General features: G+C 46.1%; 1 protein-coding gene and 1 long non-coding RNA gene across 2 annotated transcripts in view; one reads left to right on the top strand and one right to left on the bottom strand.

The window, feature by feature from the left end:
• The window catches only part of LOC119971115 (meckelin-like), a 153,340-nt gene that overhangs the window by 94,684 nt on the left and 39,746 nt on the right, over positions 1–18,910 (top strand). The window contains exons 16-20 of the mRNA XM_038806273.1: positions 1,800–1,898; positions 6,198–6,296; positions 7,649–7,744; positions 10,162–10,261; positions 13,741–13,871. Of these exons, the coding sequence (XP_038662201.1) occupies positions 1,800–1,898; positions 6,198–6,296; positions 7,649–7,744; positions 10,162–10,261; positions 13,741–13,871 (525 nt within the window). The remainder of the gene's footprint in view (positions 1–1,799; positions 1,899–6,197; positions 6,297–7,648; positions 7,745–10,161; positions 10,262–13,740; positions 13,872–18,910) is intronic.
• The window catches only part of LOC119971116, a 43,390-nt gene that overhangs the window by 15,338 nt on the left and 9,142 nt on the right, over positions 1–18,910 (bottom strand). Inside the window, exon 3 of the long non-coding RNA XR_005461745.1 lies at positions 2,773–2,892. This is a non-coding gene — a long non-coding RNA (uncharacterized LOC119971116). The remainder of the gene's footprint in view (positions 1–2,772; positions 2,893–18,910) is intronic.

Raw genomic sequence — 18,910 nt, forward strand, 5'->3', positions numbered from 1 at the left:
TGAGTTATTCCAGGACTTCCTGTTTTTATACCCTTAAATATGTGTAAAATATTTTCTTTGAATGTTGATGATATTCAATGTGCAGTTACCAAATTTTTACAAGTGCCAGAGAAACAAACTTTGTTACAAGCGATAAAGTTAGGTCAGTTGAGATTGTTTGTCACATCAGGGGATCTTAGGATATCTGAAAACACTTCTCACCCATTGAATTACTTTTGAAATCTAGTTGCTGCACTTCAGCTGCCGATTTAAACATTAGCCATGATCCGCAATGAACTGTAGGCATCTCTCTCTGTTCAGGGTCTGAAGTTGTTTAAATCCGTGTTCCATCCCAGAAGGCAGTAAAGTATTATTAGTGCACTCAGGATTGTTCAGCAAGTTCTGCCCAATCGTAGAATCACATCTAACAGTAGGGCCAGGATTCTCCCTTCTGGGGACTAAGTCCCCACGCCGGCGGGAGAACCGACGCCGGTGTCAACAGCCCCCGAAAGTGTGGAATTCTCCGCACTTTTGGGGGCTAGGTGGACGCCAGAGGGGTTGGCGCCGCTCCGGCTGGCGCCGAAGGGATGGCGCGTGATTGCGCATGCGTCAAAGGGCCTGCGTGATCTTGCGCATGCGTAAAACTGCCGGCGTGGTTCCGCGCATGCGCAGACCGGCCGGCGTATTTTGGCGCATGTGCGGTGGGTTGGGGGGGGTTCTCTTCTCTGCGCCGGCCATGGCGGAGTCCTACAGGGGCTGGCGTGGAAGAAATGCCCCCATGGAATAGGTCTGCCCGCAGATCGATGGGCCCCGATCATCGGCCAGGCCACCGTGGGGGCCTCCCCTGGGGTCAGACCCCTCCGCGCCCCCCCGAAGACCACCCCAGCTGACTTACCTGCCAGGTCCCGCCAGTACATGAGCTGAGTGATTCACGCCGGTGGGACTGACCAAAACGGACAGCTGCTCGGCCCATCGGGGCCCAGAGAATTTGGCCGGGCGGGCCGCTGCCAATGGCCCCCGACCAGCATGGCGTGAATTCCACCCCCACCCGAAAAACGGCGCCGGAGAATACGGCCGCTGGTGTCTGGGTGGGATTCGTGTGCCCCCCCCAGCGATTCTCCGACCCCGCGGGAGGTCAGATGTTTTTTAGTCGGGGTTTTTGCAAGTGCCGGCTGGTCGAGTTCGGTCTGTTACAAACAACCAAAGGAACAGGCTTTATGATTCACTCAGCAAGTCGCTGGGATGAACGTGGCATTGCTTCGGCACTGAAATTTATGCACTATGTTGCTCAATTGTGTGGAAAGAAAAGTGCCTTTTAATAGCTCGGCCAACAATCAACGTAAGATAATCAGTCAATCTCTAATGTGGCTCATTTCTGCTTGCTCAAAGTGACAAATGTGGGCTCGTTCTTTGCAAACAAATGGAACATGTTTAAATTTTGTGCCTTTTCAAATTATCCAAAAGCTGAGGGAGCCGATATTTTCCTGCTGCTTTCTCCATGGCAATGCCTCGGTCATTTCGAGTCAACCTGCCAATCAAGCAGCACCCTTTTATTCCATACAGTATAAATTGTGATTGTTTGAAATTTGGTCTTCTTGCAATTGTCCTGATGACTGCAAGATGAAACAATTCAGCAACATATCTCTCTTTTCAGCAAGATTCACGTTCTGTACCAGCGAGCGACTGTTTGATAATATGAATTAAATTATTCAAGTTGACTATCTTACAAGTCTGTTATCAATGACAGTCCGTAAAGCTCTGCACTCTTTGAACTTGCTCTCAGTCGCCTCTGACCAGCTGCATCTGATTTCACTGTGTAGATAGCCCTGGGCGTTCTTGGGTCTCTGGCTGTTTTCATTGCCATGCTGGAGACAAGCAGCTGGAGGCGGAGGAGCGGACTAGAATTTATCGACGTGGTGGTAAGTACAACCCTGGTGTCTCCTTATGTGACGCTGTGTCCGATTCTGTTTGATAATTCCTGTGTAGGCCCTGAGAGTGTTTATTATGCTGAAACTGCTATATAAATGCACGCTGTTGTAGAAGAGAGTAAAAGCGAGGTTTTAATGTAGGAACTGTTGGAGCCAATTTGTGCACAGCAAGGTTTTTATGCAACTCGTAGTCACCCCAAACCCAGTGTGAACAGCTCATACACTATTCCATGTAGATAACTGCACCCCATGCCCATAAACATAGAACAGTTACAGCACAGGAGACCACTGAGCCCATCCTGTCTGTGCCAGCCACAAAAAGACTGTCCAACCGTATCTATTTTCCAACTCTTGGTTCATAACCCACATAACCCAAGTATTTCCCAACCTCTCTGCTACGGCAAATAGGATTTTCCTATCATTTGCAGTGTTAATGTAAGCCTACTTGTTACAGGAATAAAGATTATTATTAAGTCTTTGATCTCCACACATCGGTTACCTACTGTGCCTATAACTAGGCCCTACTATTTAAGTAGTTATTTTCTTCCTCTTTATATATTTCACTCCTGCCACAGTCTACACTCCTCTGGGCTTTCTGCAACATCGAGCTCATGCTGTCTGACATCAGCTCTCTTTTTTGTCTTATCCAACCCTGTATGCTCTTTGGCACCCATGGGTGGGGTGGGGTGGGAGGTATCTAGATTTGTCAGTCCCATGCTTCTTTGCGGAAATGTACTTATCCTGAAACCCCCTCCACCTCCTGCCACACTGACACTGATTTACCTTCAACCAGATGTTTCCAGTCTACAGTTGCCAAATCATATTTCAGCTTGGCATTGGCCTTACCCCATTTTAAAACTTTTACCTTATCTATGTTATGATCCCAGCTGATGCGACAGGCCAGATCCCAGGGTGGAGCCTCACTTGATAGATCCTAACTTTTATTTTTTGCTTCGAGATGCGGAGTCGCGGGACTGCTGAGTAACTGGAAAGAAAATAATAAAACCTTGATTAAACAAGAAAAGATTAACTATAATATACTACTCTTTCACTCCAACCATACCCTTACAGATTTGTAAGAAGAATACAAGTTACAAAATCTTTCATATACTCTAATGTTCTCAGGAAGTACTGTCATGTGAGAGTACCTTTACGAAATTGGTGTTTATAACTGGATGTGTATATAAATATCTGTAGTGAGAATACCTTTAAGAAATGGGGTGATCTCCCATTTGCAGTGATGTCAGAGAGTGGGTGGAGCTGGGCTGTCTGTCAGCTTTTTACTTTTGTTTTAGGCTGTTTGCTGCTGGGTGTGTTTTAGTTTCATTTTCAGTGTTGGAGCTGAAGCCAGACAGAGCAGGTGTACTGTTGATCTCTCTGCCATGAGAAGACTATCTCTTGGTCATTTGGTGAATTCAGAATTCTAAATGTTTTCAGAAGTGACTTTAACCTGATGTGATTCTGTTAACGGTTATGTTTTTTGTAAGTCTTCTCGATGTTGTTTGGGACGTTATTAAGGATTACTTAGTGTTGTATTCTTTGGGGGATGTATTTGAATTGATGGTTGCTAAGATGTTCACTGTATGTTTTAAAAAGGTTAACTTGAGTTAATAGAATAAACATTGTTTTGCTTTAAAAAATACTTTTCCATTTCTGCTGTAGAGTGGGCCGTGTGCTCCCCATACCACAATCTATTAAAAGTTGTGGGCCAGCTGATCTCCATGGTACACTTTGGAGTTCTCTAAACTCTGGCCCATAACAGTACACAACCCACATAAAACAATAAGTGAAATGTGGCCAGACACTGCACACTCTGAAACCAAGTGACAGATGCCACCCAAGCAACTTCTGCAAATTACTCATCATTCAGCGTCCATTCCCCATCCCACCCCACCTCCCAACACACCACCGCCAGTTGCTTGTCACACTATGAGCTATCTGGTCTCACAAGAGTTTCAAATCTCGTCTCTCGAATAACACACCTCGGAATCTGCTCCCAAACGTCGCTTTCTCTCGGATACCTTCACCAAGGATCCAACTCCAGGGTTTCAACCTCTCTTTTGGTATTCCTCTGCCCTGGATCACCACGTGCATTTAAGCTTCGCCTTCCGCAGACACTCAGGTACCCGGTCATGCCAACAAAATACTGCTGCTTCACAGGCCTGCAATAAGGAGTCACCAACTTTTCTGAGTACCTCAGATGTCTGGCTTCTTGCAAGCTAACTTTAAGTCTGCTCCTTTCAGCGGTTTCTACCTTCGAGCCTTTTCTTCACTCCTTGCTGTAATTTTGCTGAACAGGACTGTGCTCACATTCCTGTTCTTTGTTCCTTTGACGTGACAGTTTTCCTGGAACTTTCCTCTGTTTCTCTCCTTGGTTTCTGGGACTTCCTTTTGGGAAAGCTGCTCTCTGCAGTTCCCTGTCCGTTATCCAGCTTCTCCCAGTCTGGGCTTTTGAGCAACAGTCTGATTTTATCAATCGTACATTTTGATTAGCGTCGTAAATCCCTATATTAGTGTGAATGAAATAAAAATGAAAATCGCTTATTGTCACGGGTAGGCTTCAATGAAGTTACTGGGAAAAACTCCTAGTCGCCACATTCCGGCACCTGTTTGGGGAGGCTGGTACGAGAATTGAACCGTGCTTCTGGCCTGCCTTGGTCTGCGTTAAAAGCCAGCGATTTATCCCAGTATGCTAAACCAGTCCCTAGTGCAGGCATCTAAACCAGCCCTCAGAGTTGCAGGGAACTTTAAAAAAAAGAAACGAAAACTTAAGTTTACTACCCCACCACCCCCTCCCCCGCCTAAAGGATAAGCCATTGGATGCCCATCCCTAATGGATGGCCATTGGATGTATGTTTCCGTAGCAGGCCCCAAGAGCCCAATGGCCTAGTCCTGCTCCTAGCTTCTGTGTTTCTAATTGCCCTTGAACTGAACCCTTCAGAGAGTAATTAAGGGTCAAGCCCATGGCTGTGGCTCTGGCGTCACATGTAGGCCAGACTGGGTTAAAAACAACAAATTCCCTTCCCTAAAAGACATTTGTGCACCCCGTGAATCTTTACGACAATCGATGGTCGTTTCACGGTCAGCGTTACTGAAAATTAGCTTTATATTCTAGTTTTATTGATCTAATTTAAATTCCATCAGCTGCCATGGTGAGAATTGAACCCATGTCCCAAAAACATTAGGTTGGGCCTCTGGAATACCAGTTCAGTGACATTACCACCATCTCCCCATACTTTTTTTAAAAAATCTATTAATTTAAATGAACAGAAAATCAATAGCTTTGGGTTCAAGGTTTCCCAACTAGTTTTGGCCTGACATGCAGTCTGTATACATTGTGTACACTCTACAGTTGTCTGGTTGTGGTATTGATTGAGTATTTGATCATTCTTGCCTAATCTTGTATTGCTCAATCCCATTCCTAACTGAATATTTATGAGCTGTTCTTAAAGATGCTAATTCTGATAACATCAGCTATCTGTCACTGGACTATTCCTTTCATCCTCATGGAAGAAAAGCATCCTATAATCCTGAACCTTGTTCCTCAATGTCCACGTGCTCCTGCCCCTTACCCCTTTACCCACAGTCCACGTTCAGCAGCTCGCTTACATCTCCAGACATGACGTGCTCCCTGGGGACAGTCACCCTGGGTGGAATGGTGCTAAAGTTCAGCACTCATTCGACACTCTGACTCAGCCAGACGGATTGTAAATGTGGAGAGTGAGGGAGGTGGGGGAATGAGACTATCGCACCCACTCACTGCGTAGGAATCCTCTGAGGTCAGAGTCCAGGTATGTCATCAAGAATTGCAAGAAGAACTTGGTTTCCTCGCTGAAAAGTTCGCTGACACTGCATATGTTAATCTTTAGTGACATTTACACAAGAAAATGGATCCATTCTTATCACTTCCCTATCAGCGGTCGTTGATAGAACGGCACGTAGCACAGTGGTCAGCACTGTTGCCTCACAGTGTCAGGGTCCCAGGTTCGACTCCCGCTTGGCCCACTGACTGTGCGGAGTCTGCACATTCTCCCCTTGTCTGCGTGGGTTTCCTCCGGGTGCTCCGGTTTCCTCCCACAAGTCCCGAAAGACGTGCTATTAGGTGGATTGGACATTCTGAATTCTCCCACTGTGTACCCGAACAATCGCCGGAATGTGGCGACTAGGGGCTTTTCACAGTAACTTCATTGTGGTGTTAATGTCAGCCTACTTGTGACACTAATAAAGATTATTATTAGTATGCTGTCCTGTTATATTTTGTTTCTCATTATCTCCTTTTATTTAACGCAGACAATTGTGAAGTATTTTGCCTACTTTGCTGGTGCCCTGTCCAATACCTTTTTCCTTGTTACGTTTGGTACGGGCGTTTACTGGCTCATCGTGTACAAGGTAAGGGTCAAAGTCTATTACTGATCAGCACCCAAACACTCAAGGGAAAGGAAGATTTGCATTTGTATAGTTGTTCAGTACTCAGGGCTTTTCAGAAGCACTTTAATGTCAAAGAAGGACGTTCGGAAGTACAGTCACTCTTGTCATATCAGCAAGAAGCCACAAACATTAAGCACAGATAATTCTGTTTTCTGGTACTGTTGGATGTGCGATATGTAAGAGCCAGGACATCGGGAAGAATCCCCCTCCCCCCAACCCCCTACTCCCTTCCAAACTAATGGCCATGAGATCAATTGAATCCACCTGAGAGAGCAGGGACTGCCTCGGGATACCATCCCATCTGACTGTACAACATTGCCTCAGTGCCAATGTTGGAGTGTCAGCCTGGGTTCTGTACTCCCATCCCTGGAGTAGGATTCAGCCTGAAACCTTCTGACTTCGTGGGGGGGGGGGGGGGGGGGGGGGGGGGGGGGGGGGGGGGGGGGGGGGGGGGGTTGGGCACCCACTGAGGAACAGCCCAGCCACGATTCTGTAATATATTGAAACCAATGGACAGAAGGTGAGGTCTGGCAGTGTACAGTTCTGTGAACGACGTGCTGCACATCATGGCCTACCCGGAAGGATGATGACACTACATCAACAACTTACATTTATGTCGCACCTCGAACATGGTACAGGATCTCAAAGCGCTTCACAGGCCCGTTATCAGGAAAAGGTTTGACACTGAGTCACGCGAGGAGATTTTGGGACAGGTGACCAAAAATATGGCCGTGAAGGTGGGTTTTAGTAAGTCTTAAGTACCCTGGAGAGGCAGAGGGGCTTAAGGGGAGGAATTCCAAAGCTTTTAGTGTTTAGGCAGGAATTCCAAAGCTTTTAGTGTTTAGGCAGCTGAAGGTGCATCCAGAGGTGATAACCAGGGGAATGCGAGAGGCACAACAGGGGGAACACAGAAATCTTGGAGGGCGGCAGATTTGGAGAGTTTACTTATGTCCCGCAGATGTTAATTCTATTCCTTCACAACACTGAGCTTACCTGCTTTGCTAAAGCACCTCCCCTGATTAAGCCACGAATCCTCAAGCTTTGAATCAAGATATACTTCTGATAAATTGATGGAAGCAAATGGGTGAGGGGGCCGACGTGATTAAACTGATGCTCAGTTGGGCAAGGCCTTTGTTAAAATCATATTCCCTTGGCAAATGTTAAAATCTAAGTGGAATGTACCAGGTCATGTATGCACAACATTGTCAGGAAGGCTCAAACATTGTTCAAGACCCAGCTGCGTAGAAAATGGGGTTGGGCAGACAGCATTCGGGGCTGATACACTCATTTGCCTTTTACATTTATCTTCCCAGGGTCAGCAGTCCACAGTTGAGGTAACACTGCCCCCCGCTGGTGGGAAGATTGAAACTGACTTCATCATCTATGTGTCTTGTGCATTTGGATTGAAGGTACAGCGTTAGCAGCGGACGCTTCTGGTGAACTTCTTCCGGGTGCCTGTTCAGCCTCGAATGCCCGCCGTTTCATGTGGGTCTTGCACTTTCCCTCCCCTCACTCTTCAGAACGACATCCAGGGCTACTAAAACTGCAAAACGTCTACACCGATAAGAATGGATTTCAGTCGCTGCTTTTTAGGAATAAATGAGGGTTCTTGGAGAATTTCCAACTACTTGTCGCTTTGGGGATAGTAGCCGGAGCATGCTTAACATCTTCCTCTGAGATTTTTCTTTATGCTATTTGAGCAGATGTATTTTATGGCCCAGTGTGATTTTAGGGCCTACGGCCAGGATTTTAAGGCCCCTTCCGCCCGACGGGGTATTACGGTCCCAGTGAAGTAAATAGCAATTTAAATGGCCAACCGAGGAGTAGGGGGAGGGAGGGGGGCACACCGCGATGGTCCGTAAAAGCCTGGCCTATGTGAGGAACAATTGTGTGTCTTTCCGTTGGCCCGTTGCCGTCTATTTATCCCCAATGCCCTGATTCAAATGTCAGGCTTATAACACGTGGAAACTATTTGTGACACTCCTGTGCCCTTGCACACGGGGAGTCGAGGCTAAGACCCGTCTTCAGGTGAACCTGGGTTAGAGCCAGGTCGGTACATGAAGCAGGAAATGTAGGTGTACGCTGATTGTTCCCGTTTTAAAGTCAGCCCCTCTGACCTTATTGCCATACTTCAATTATACATCCCTTCCGTGAGCTCGAGACCTATCCTCTCAGGTGTCCTTGTAGAATCTTTCATAGCATTTACAGTGCAGAAGGAGGCCATTCGGCCCATCAGGTCTGCACTGGCTCTTAGAAAGAGCATCCTACCCAAGCCCATACATCCACCCTATCCCCATAACCCAGTAACCCCACCCAACACTAAGGGCAAATTTGGACACTACGGGCAATTTATCACGGCCAATCCACCCAACCCGCACATCTTTGGACTGTGGGAGGAAACCGGAGCACCCGGAGGAAACCCACGCAGACAGGGGGAAGAACGTGCAGACTCCGCACAGACAGTGACCCAAGCCGGAATAGAACTTGGGACCCTGGAGCTGTGAAGCAATTGTGCTAACCACTATGCTACCGTGCTACCCAGCTTGTGTTAGTTGCAGCCCAGCACATGAGTGCCATGAAAAGCTGTATAAAATCTACGGCTCCTCAGCACTGACCAATGGTCAAGCTATCACCCTAACTTGTCGTTCCACTTCTCCCCCTCCCGACCTCCAGTCAGGGGGGAGTGGAGGGTGGGGGGGGGGGGGGGGGGGGGGGGGGGGGGGCTCCTGAGGACTGCCGATGACCAGACAATCCTGCGTTGAGATTTTTAAATAAGTATTACCATGTGACCTGTAAGTATCCAACGCAAATCTTCTCCTGCGAGTGTTGGCCGTGCTGGGGACAATATGTTCATGCGGAAGTGTTTTTCTGTTGTTTGTGGGAACAGGGTGTGCAACACTAGCATGTAGGTGGTATCATGTGTTTTGGTTAAAATCAAATGAACTTCTTGCGTTTCTGTGCAATAATGAAAGGTGCGCCAACATTTTTGTGAATTTGATTCACTATTACTATAAATATCAAAACTACGCACGAGTTCCTTTATCTTTCAATGCGGGATTTACAGTTGTGTTCATGAATAAAACCACAGAACGCACGGGGTGAGGCAGAATGAATTCTCTCTTCAGTTCTGGGATAGTCAAAGTCATTCCGTTTTTGGCTCCAATATTGGGTTCTGAAGAGACAAAACCAATTGAGCAAACGCTGAGTTCAGCCCTGAATGATCCCAGTCTCAATGAGGATGGACGTTAAAATCCAAACGTTTGTTCTGGTGGGCAACACGGTAGCATTGTGGACAGCACAACCGCTTCACAGCTCCAGGGTCCCAGGTTCGATTCTGGCTTGGGTCACTGTCCGTGCGGAGTCTGCACATCCTCCCCGTGTGTGCGTGGGTTTCCTCCGGGTGCTCTGGTTTCCTCCCACAAGTCCCGAAAGATGTGTAGGTTAGGTGGATTGGCCATGATAAATTGCCCTTAGTGTCCAAAATTGCCCTTAGTGTTGGGTGGGGTCACTGGGTTATGGGGATAGGGTGGAGGTGTTGACCTTGGGCAGGGTCCTCTTTCCAAGAGCCAGTGCAGACTCGATGGGCCGACTGGCCTCCTACTGCACTGTAAATTCTATGTAACGGTTGACAGACGAGCATTAAATTTGTTTTTGGACCTAGCAATACTTATCACTGGGCACTGTCTGGCCATGCTGTCAGGATAAGGAGGTCTCTTGCAGCAAATATTGGAGATGAAAACTACCCATCATATCTCATCTCGAAGTGGGGGTCTCTTAGGATTTGGAAAGCATACTGCTTAATATTTGGACATTTGGTTTCCTACAGGCCCTGGAACTGATTCACATCCTCATTGTTCAGGTGACGGTATCCATCTTCCTGATAGATTGGGAAAAGCCAAAGGGCAGACCACTTCCTAAACCAGCAGGTAAGGTCTGGCATCGTTCTGTAATTGGTGATAAGTGTCTATAATGGGCTGCCAGGTTTCCTACATCACATCGGTGACTATACTTCGGAAGAAAATGTGCATCATTGGCTAGTAAAACGCTTTGATACATTCTGAGGTTGTGAAAGCCACTAGATGAGCGCAACATCTTTCTATCTTGATCGCGCCCCACACTAGCTCTGCCCTTCAGTCCCTGCCACACACCCTATTCCCCAGCTGTTCAACATTGTCTTCTCAGTCTGCAGGTTAATTGGCCTCTGCTCATCCCACTCAGAGCCACAGGTAAAATCAAAAGGGCCATTTTTAACCTAACCCCCTCCCCCAGTAAATGTTGCCTTGGTGTCAAAAGCAGTCAATCTCACCTCACCTCTGTCATTCAGCGCTTTTGTTGAACCAAGGCTGCAGTGAGGTCAGGAGCTGAGCGACCCTGGCCGAACCCAAACTGAGCGTCCGTGAGCAGGTTATTGCTGAGTAGGTGCCGCAGGATAGCACTGTTGGTGAAATATGTTGTCGTTCCTTCACTGCTGCTGGGTTAAAATCCTGGAATTCCCTCCGTAACAGCACAGTGGGTGTGCCCACACCACAGGAGACGGTGCGTATGTTTGACCTCTTAAGAGATGCTTTTCAGGATGACCCTAAAGCACTTCCACTGTCCTCCTCGCAATCTCCTGCTCTGACCAAGTTCTGATCAGAGCAGTTACTTGGGAAGTTCTGTGTCTGACATTCACAGCTCCAGGGTCCCAGGTTCGATTCCCCGCTGGGTCACTGTCTGTGCGGAGTCTGCACGTTCTCCCCGTGTCTGCGTGGGTTTCCTCCCAAAGTCCAAAGTTGTGCAGGTTAGGTGGATTGGCCTTGATAAATTGCCCTTAGTGTCCAAAAAGGTTAGGAGGAGTTATTGGGTTATGGGAATAGGGTGGGAGTGAGGGCTTAAGTGGGTCGGTGCAGACTCGATGGGCCGAATGGCCTCCTTCTGCACTGTATGTTCTATATGACCAACACGGACCACCATTCTGGCCACCAAGGATTTGGAGGATCTTGCAACGGCATCGTTGTTTGAGCTTCTCCAGTGTTTTTAGGTGTTTGCTGCAGGCTGTCCAAATCTCTGGGGAGCACACTAGCATCCACTACTGCCAGTGGTGGGGGGGTATGTAAAATATGTCAGGTGGCCTGCCCACCCCATCCCTGACCCACTCTCCATAATATGCAGTGGGGGAGGGAGGGGTTTGATAAAGGCGCCCATTAGCCATCTGCCCTTGCACCGATTGAGGCATTTAGGTGTCCAATTGTTGCCCACTTAAGGCCTTCAACCCGCCTTCATTGCCAGAATAAACTGGAGAGTGGAAGGCCGTTTCTTCCACTCACATATTCTTATTGATCAGTCTGGCTTTAGCGCAGTGACTATGACGGCAGGCCACTTGGAAAACTGCGCTGGTTTAATGTTTCCCAATTCCTCCAATCGCTTTAGTTCAGCTTCGACCTTTTGATGCAGGGCGTTAGGGACTGCTCTGGCCTCAGAAAACCAAGGTGTGGAGTTTGGATCGACATAAATCTTGGCCTTCACACCCTTGATCAGCCCTAACTCATTGTGGGACACGTGCTCGTATCTCCCATCGGGATGTCTCGAAAACCACTCTTTGTGACTCTAAAGATTTCCAACCAATTTAGTTTAAATTTGCTGCAACCAACCGTTTCCCATCAGGTGTGGTCTGTACCCCACGAAGACAGTCAAAGACACCTGGCCTTTTTGTTAGTTGTAAGCTACTGGTATACTGGTGGTCCCAAGGATTTTTAGCCATTTTCCACATGTAAGTCAGCAGCTCGGCCGTTGCACTACCCAAATTCAGGATCTGAGCCCCTTCTCAAATAGCACGTCTGCTCCCCCACAACTGTAACCGATCCCCCGGTATTGACTTCCATTTTCAAGGGTCTTCCATTCACTTGCAGAATTATTTTGATTGGGGCCGTCTCATTTCCTGTGATGACATTTAGACCGTGCACTTCATGCTCTCCCTCAGAACTCTTCTCCACTTGATTCAGTGTACGGTGGATTGTTGCTGCTGCTGTTTTTACTCGCATTGGCACTCTCTGCCCCGTGGATCGACGAGCCTGGATATGACCTCATTGATTACATGTAAAACACTCAAACTTGCAACAACGGCAAACTTCCTGCAGGTGATCATCCCCCACACCGAAAACAATCCACCTCTACCTTGGGCTGGGGACCCATGCTGTTCCCGGTTCTCTGACTTAGATCTCGCCCCGAGGACTGTGTCAGCTTCTCTACTGTGCCTGTTGATCTCGCCCTGCATCTCACAGCCATGTTGACCCGCAAGCAATTAATTTACCGTCTGACACACTTTGGAGCCCAGATGTGCCTTTTCTTGGCCCGCTCTGTCGCCTGAGCTATCTCAATCACTTCGTCTAATGTGATTTTAGTTTCAGCCGGGAGGTTTTTCTGGATGCTGAGGTTGTTGATCCCGCAAGCTAGGCAGTCGCGCAGCATATCATTGAGTACTGTTCTGAACTCATTGCTCGGTCATTCAGCGAAGTCTGGTTATGAAAGCGGAGATGAACTCTTCTGGGTTTCTAACAGCAGAGTCGGACTTTTACCTTTGCAGGATGCTCAAGGGCCTGGGGTTAAAATGGTCCTAATCCGCAGTTGTAAGATTTCTTATCAGGTTGTAGATTTGAGGGACACAAGGTCTCATCTTCTCCTTGTCTTCCTCTGCTATTTCAACCACTGTGAAGAAATCGTGGAGCCGTTCGATGTACTGACTCCAGTCTTCGGCCCCCGGTCAAGCTTTCCAATCATCAGCATCTTACTCATTTCTTGGGTGCTACTGTTGGAGGTTCCCGATTCTCGTCTGTCTTTGGAGTTTGCAGCCTTCCCTCTTTGAATCCAGAACTAACGATTGAAACTAATGTAGCCAATGTAGTGGCTCAAGACAATATGTTGCAGACCTCCAGTAACAACTAAATGGGTTATTTTAACAGTAGGCAAACGCAACTCTCTATAGACACATAACAATTTTTACTCTGCAACTCCAGTGTCCCAGGTCCCTGCTACCAGAGCTTTCCCCCAATTAGCCGGGCTTCACGTGGTCCTGCGCGATTGGTCTGCAGATGGTCACGTGAACCGTAAAGCCTACTCCCTTAAAGGGGCCACGCTATCAGAGCGAGGGTCAGTCGTGTATTTCAAAAGGGAATTGGATAAGTCCCTGAAGAAAAGATATTTGCTGGATTTTGAGCTAAATTGCTCTTGCAGAGATCCAGTGTGGACTTGATGGGCTGAATGGCCTCCTTCTATGCTGTAAAGAGCAATTGATCCTATCTTATGCTTCTAGTTTGTCCCCACAACACACCCATGACCATTCCTGCTGTGATGTAGCTTTGGTTTATTAACTGCTGTATATCTGGCTGAATGCAACGACCCATCACACTGACCTCATCTTTTTCTACAGCAAACAAGTCGACTCCCTCCTCAGTCAGTATCTGGAGAACATATTTCATCGCTAATGAATGGAATGAGATTCAGACAAAGAGAAAGATAAACCCAATCCTGCAAATCTTCATCATTATATTGCTGCTGGAGGTGAGTGCCATTTCACTTTGATCGACTAAATCGGATAGTCAACTGCAGGTAAAAAGTTCAGCTTTTAGCTGCTGCTCCACCCGATGCCAGCGGAGGATTGAATGATTAGTTTAGCTTCCCATGTCTATGTGGGTGGCACCAATGAAAGAAGCATCTGTTAAAATGTTACAAGATTTAGTTTAAAAATAAACATCCAATTTCTAGTTTCCTGCTGCTGGGGCTCCTGAATGTTGGGCCCAGATCCTGTGCAGCTTTTTGTTTGTGTGACTTTGGCAGGTGTTCCAAGTAACCCCATTGTGGGGCAAAATCTGTATTAACTGTAATGGTGGGGTGTTAGAGTCCATATTAACTGTAATGGGGGGTGGTGGAGTCTGTGTTAACTGCAATGGAGAGTGTTGGAGTCTGCATTAACTGTAATGGAGAGTGTTGGAGTCTGCATTAACTGTAATGGAGAGTGTTGGAGTCTGCATTAACTGTAATGGAGAGTGTTGGAGTCTGCATTAACTGTAATGGAGAGTGTTGGAGTCTGCATTAACTGTAATGGGGGAGTGTTGGAGTCTGCATTAACTGTAATGGAGAGTGTTGGAGTCTGCATTAACTGTAATGGGGGAGTGTTGGAGTCTGCATTAACTGCAATGGGGGAGTGTTGGAGTCTGCATTTACTGCAATGGAGAGTGTTGGAGTCTGCATTAACTGTAATGGGGGAGTGTTGGAGTCTGCATTAACTGCAATGAATGTTGGAGTCTGCATTAACTGCAATGGAGAGTGTTGGAGTCTGCAATGGAGAGTGTTGGAGTCTGCATTAACTGCAATGGAGAGTGTTGGAGTCTGCATTAACTGTAATGGGGGAGTGTTGGAGTCTGCATTAACTGTAATGGAGAGTGTTGGAGCCTGCATTAACTGCAATGGAGAGTGTTGGAGTCTGCATTAACTGTAATGAATGTTGGAGTCTGCATTAACTGCAATGGAGAGTGTTGGAGTCTGCAATGGAGAGTGTTGGAGTCTGCATTAACTGCAATGGAGAGTGTTGGAGTCTGCATTAACTGTAATGGAGAGTGTTGGAGCCTGCATTAACTGTAATGGAGAGTGTTGGAGCCTGCATTAACTGCAATGGAGAGTGTTGGAGTCTGCATTAACTGTAATGAATGTTGGAGTCTGCATTAACTGCAATGGAGAGTGTTGGAGTCTGCATCAACTGCAATGGAGAGTGTTGGAGTCTGCATTAACTGTAATGAATGTTGGAGTCTGCATTAACTGCAATGGAGAGTGTTGGAGTCTGCATTAACTGCAATGGAGAGTGTTGGAGTCTGCATTAACTGTAATGGAGTGTTGGAGTCTGCATTAACTGCAATGGAGAGTGTTGGAGTCTGCATTAACTGTAATGGAGAGTGTTGGAGTCTGCATTAACTGTAATGGAGAGTGTTGGAGCCTGCATTAACTGCAATGGAGAGTGTTGGAGTCTGCATTAACTGTAATGAATGTTGGAGTCTGCATTAACTGCAATGGAGAGTGTTGGAGTCTGCATTAACTGCAATGGAGAGTGTTGGAGTCTGCATTAACTGCAATGGAGAGTGTTGGAGTCTGCATTAACTGCAATGGGGGAGTGTTGGAGTCTGCATTAACTGCAATGGAGAGTGTTGGAGTCTGCATTAACTGTAATGAATGTTGGAGTCTGCATTAACTGCAATGGAGAGTGTTGGAGTCTGCATTAACTGCAATGGAGAGTGTTGGAGTCTGCATTAACTGCAATGGAGAGTGTTGGAGTCTGCATTAACTGCAATGGAGAGTGTTGGAGTCTGCATTTACTGCAATGGAGAGTGTTGGAGTCTGCATTAACTGTAATGGAGAGTGTTGGAGCCTGCATTAACTGCAATGGAGAGTGTTGGAGTCTGCATTAACTGTAATGAATGTTGGAGTCTGCATTAACTGCAATGGAGAGTGTTGGAGTCTGCATTAACTGCAATGGAGAGTGTTGGAGTCTGCATTAACTGCAATGGAGAGTGTTGGAGTCTGCATTAACTGCAATGGGGGAGTGTTGGAGTCTGCATTAACTGCAATGGAGAGTGTTGGAGTCTGCATTAACTGTAATGAATGTTGGAGTCTGCATTAACTGCAATGAAGAGTGTTGGAGTCTGCATTAACTGCAATGGAGAGTGTTGGAGTCTGCATTAACTGCAATGGAGAGTGTTGGAGTCTGCATTAACTGCAATGGAGAGTGTTGGAGTCTGCATTAACTGCAATGGAGAGTGTTGGAGTCTGCATTTACTGCAATGGAGAGTGTTGGAGTCTGCATTAACTGCAATGGAGAGTGTTGGAGTCTGCATTAACTGCAACGGAGAGTGTTGGAGTCTGCATTAACTGCAATGGGGGAGTGTTGGAGTATGCATTAACTGCAATGGAGAGTGTTGGAGTCTGCATTTACTGCAATGGAGAGTGTTGGAGTCTGCATTAACTGTAATGAATGTTGGAGTCTGCATTAACTGTAATGGAGAGTGTTGGAGTCTGCATTAACTGCAATGGAGAGTGTTGGAGTCTGCATTAACTGTAATGAATGTTGGAGTCTGCATTAACTGCAATGGAGAGTGTTGGAGTCTGCATTAACTGCAATGGAGAGTGTTGGAGTCTGCATTAACTGCAATGGAGAGTGTTGGAGTCTGCATTAACTGCAATGGAGAGTGTTGGAGTCTGCATTAACTGCAATGGAGAGTGTTGGAGTCTGCATTAACTGCAATGGAGAGTGTTGGAGTCTGCATTAACTGCAATGGAGAGTGTTGGAGTCTGCATTAACTGCAATGGAGAGTGTTGGAGTCTGCATTAACTGCAATGGAGAGTGTTGGAGTCTGCATTAACTGCAATGGAGAGCGTTGGAGTCTGCATTAACTGCAATGGAGAGCGTTGGAGTCTGCATTAACTGCAATGGAGAGCGTTGGAGTCTGCATTAACTGCAATGGAGAGCGTTGGAGTCTGCATTAACTGCAATGGAGAGTGTTGGAGTCTGCATTAACTGCAATGGAGAGTGTTGGAGTCTGCATTAACTGCAATGGAGAGTGTTGGAGTCTGCATTAACTGTCATGAATGTTGGAGTCTATTAATTGCAATTGGTAGTTTTGGAACCTGTATTAACTATAATGGGGTATTTTGGAATCTGTATTTACTGTAATGGTGAAGTGATAGAGTCTATATTAACTGTAAAGTTAGAGAGTTAGAGTCTATAGTAACTAATGGAGAATGTTGGAGTCTATATTGACTGTAAGGGGAATGTTGGAGTATATTGACTGTAATAGGGCGTGTTGGAGTCTATATTGACTGTAATAGGGCGTGTTGGAGTCTATATTGACTAGTGGGTCATGTTGGAGTCATATCAACTGTACTGGGGAATGTTTGAGTCTATATTAACTGTAATGGGGTATGTTGGCGTTTATATTAACTGTAATGGGGCATGTTGGAGTCTATATTAACTGTAATGGGGCATGTTGCAGTCTATATCAACTGTAATGGGGCATGTTGGAGTCTATATTAACTGTAATGGGGCATGTTGCAGTCTATATCAACTGTAATGGGGCATGTTGGAATCTATATTAACTGTAATGGGGCATGTTGCAGTCTATATCAACTGTACTGGGGAATGTTTGAGTCTATATTAACTGTAATGGGGCATGTTGGAGTCTATATTAACTGTAACGGGGCATGTTGGAGTCGATATTAACTGTAATGGGGCATGTTGGAGTCTATATTAACTGTAATGGGGCATGTTGCAGTCTATATCAACTGTAATGGGGTGTATTGGAGTCTATATTGACTTTAATGGGGTGTGTTGGAGTCTATATTAACTAATTGGGCGTGTTGGAGTCTATATTAACTAATTGGGCGTGTTGGAGTCTATATTAACTAATTGGGCGTGTTGGAGTCTATATTAACTAATTGGGCGTGTTGGAGTCTATATTAACTAATTGGGCGTGTTGGAGTCTATATTAACTGTAATGGGGCGTGTTGGAGTCTATATTAACTAATTGGGCGTGTTGGAGTCTATATTAACTAATTGGGCGTGTTGGAGTCTATATTAACTAATTGGGCGTGTTGGAGTCTATATTAACTAATTGGGCGTGTTGGCGTCTATATTAACTGTAATGGGGCATGTTGGAGTCTGTATTAACTGTAATGGGGCGTGTTGGAGTCTATATTAACTAATTGGGCGTGTTGGAGTCTATATTAACTGTAATGGGGCATGTTGGAGTCTATATTAACTAATTGGGCGTGTTGGAGTCTATATTAACTAATTGGGCGTGTTGGAGTCTATATTAACTGTAATGGGGCGTGTTGGAGTCTATATTAACTAATTGGGCGTGTTGGAGTCTATATTAACTGTAATGGGGCGTGTTGGAGTCTATATTAACTAATTGGGCGTGTTGGAGTCTATATTAACTAATTGGGCGTGTTGGAGTCTATATTAACTGTAATGGGGCGTGTTGGAGTCTATATTAACTAATTGGGCGTGTTAGAGTCTATATTAACTGTAATGGGGTGTGTTGGAGTCTATATTAACTAATTGGGCATGTTGGAGTCTATTAACTGTAATGGGGCATGTTGGAGTCTATATTAACTAATTGGGCGTGTTGGAGTCTATATTAACTGTAATGGGGCATGTTGGAGTCTATATTAACTGTAATGGGGCATGTTGGAGTCTATATTAACTAATTGGGCGTGTTGGAGTCTATATTAACTGTAATGGGGCATGTTGGAGTCTATATTAACTGTAATGGGGCGTGTTGGAGTCTATATTAACTAATTGGGCATGTTGGAGTCTATATTAACTGTAATGGGGCGTGTTGGAGTCTATATTAACTAATTGGGCATGTTGGAGTCTATATTAACTGTAATGGGGCATGTTGGAGTCTATATTAACTGTAATGGGGCGTGTTGGAGTCTATATTAACTAATTGGGCGTGTTGGAGTCTATATTAACTAATTGGGCGTGTTGGAGTCTATATTAACTAATTGGGCGTGTTGGAGTCTATATTAACTAATTGGGCGTGTTGGAG

Source organism: Scyliorhinus canicula, chromosome 9 (assembly GCF_902713615.1).
Source record: "Scyliorhinus canicula chromosome 9, sScyCan1.1, whole genome shotgun sequence".
Taxonomy (NCBI): domain Eukaryota; kingdom Metazoa; phylum Chordata; class Chondrichthyes; order Carcharhiniformes; family Scyliorhinidae; genus Scyliorhinus; species Scyliorhinus canicula.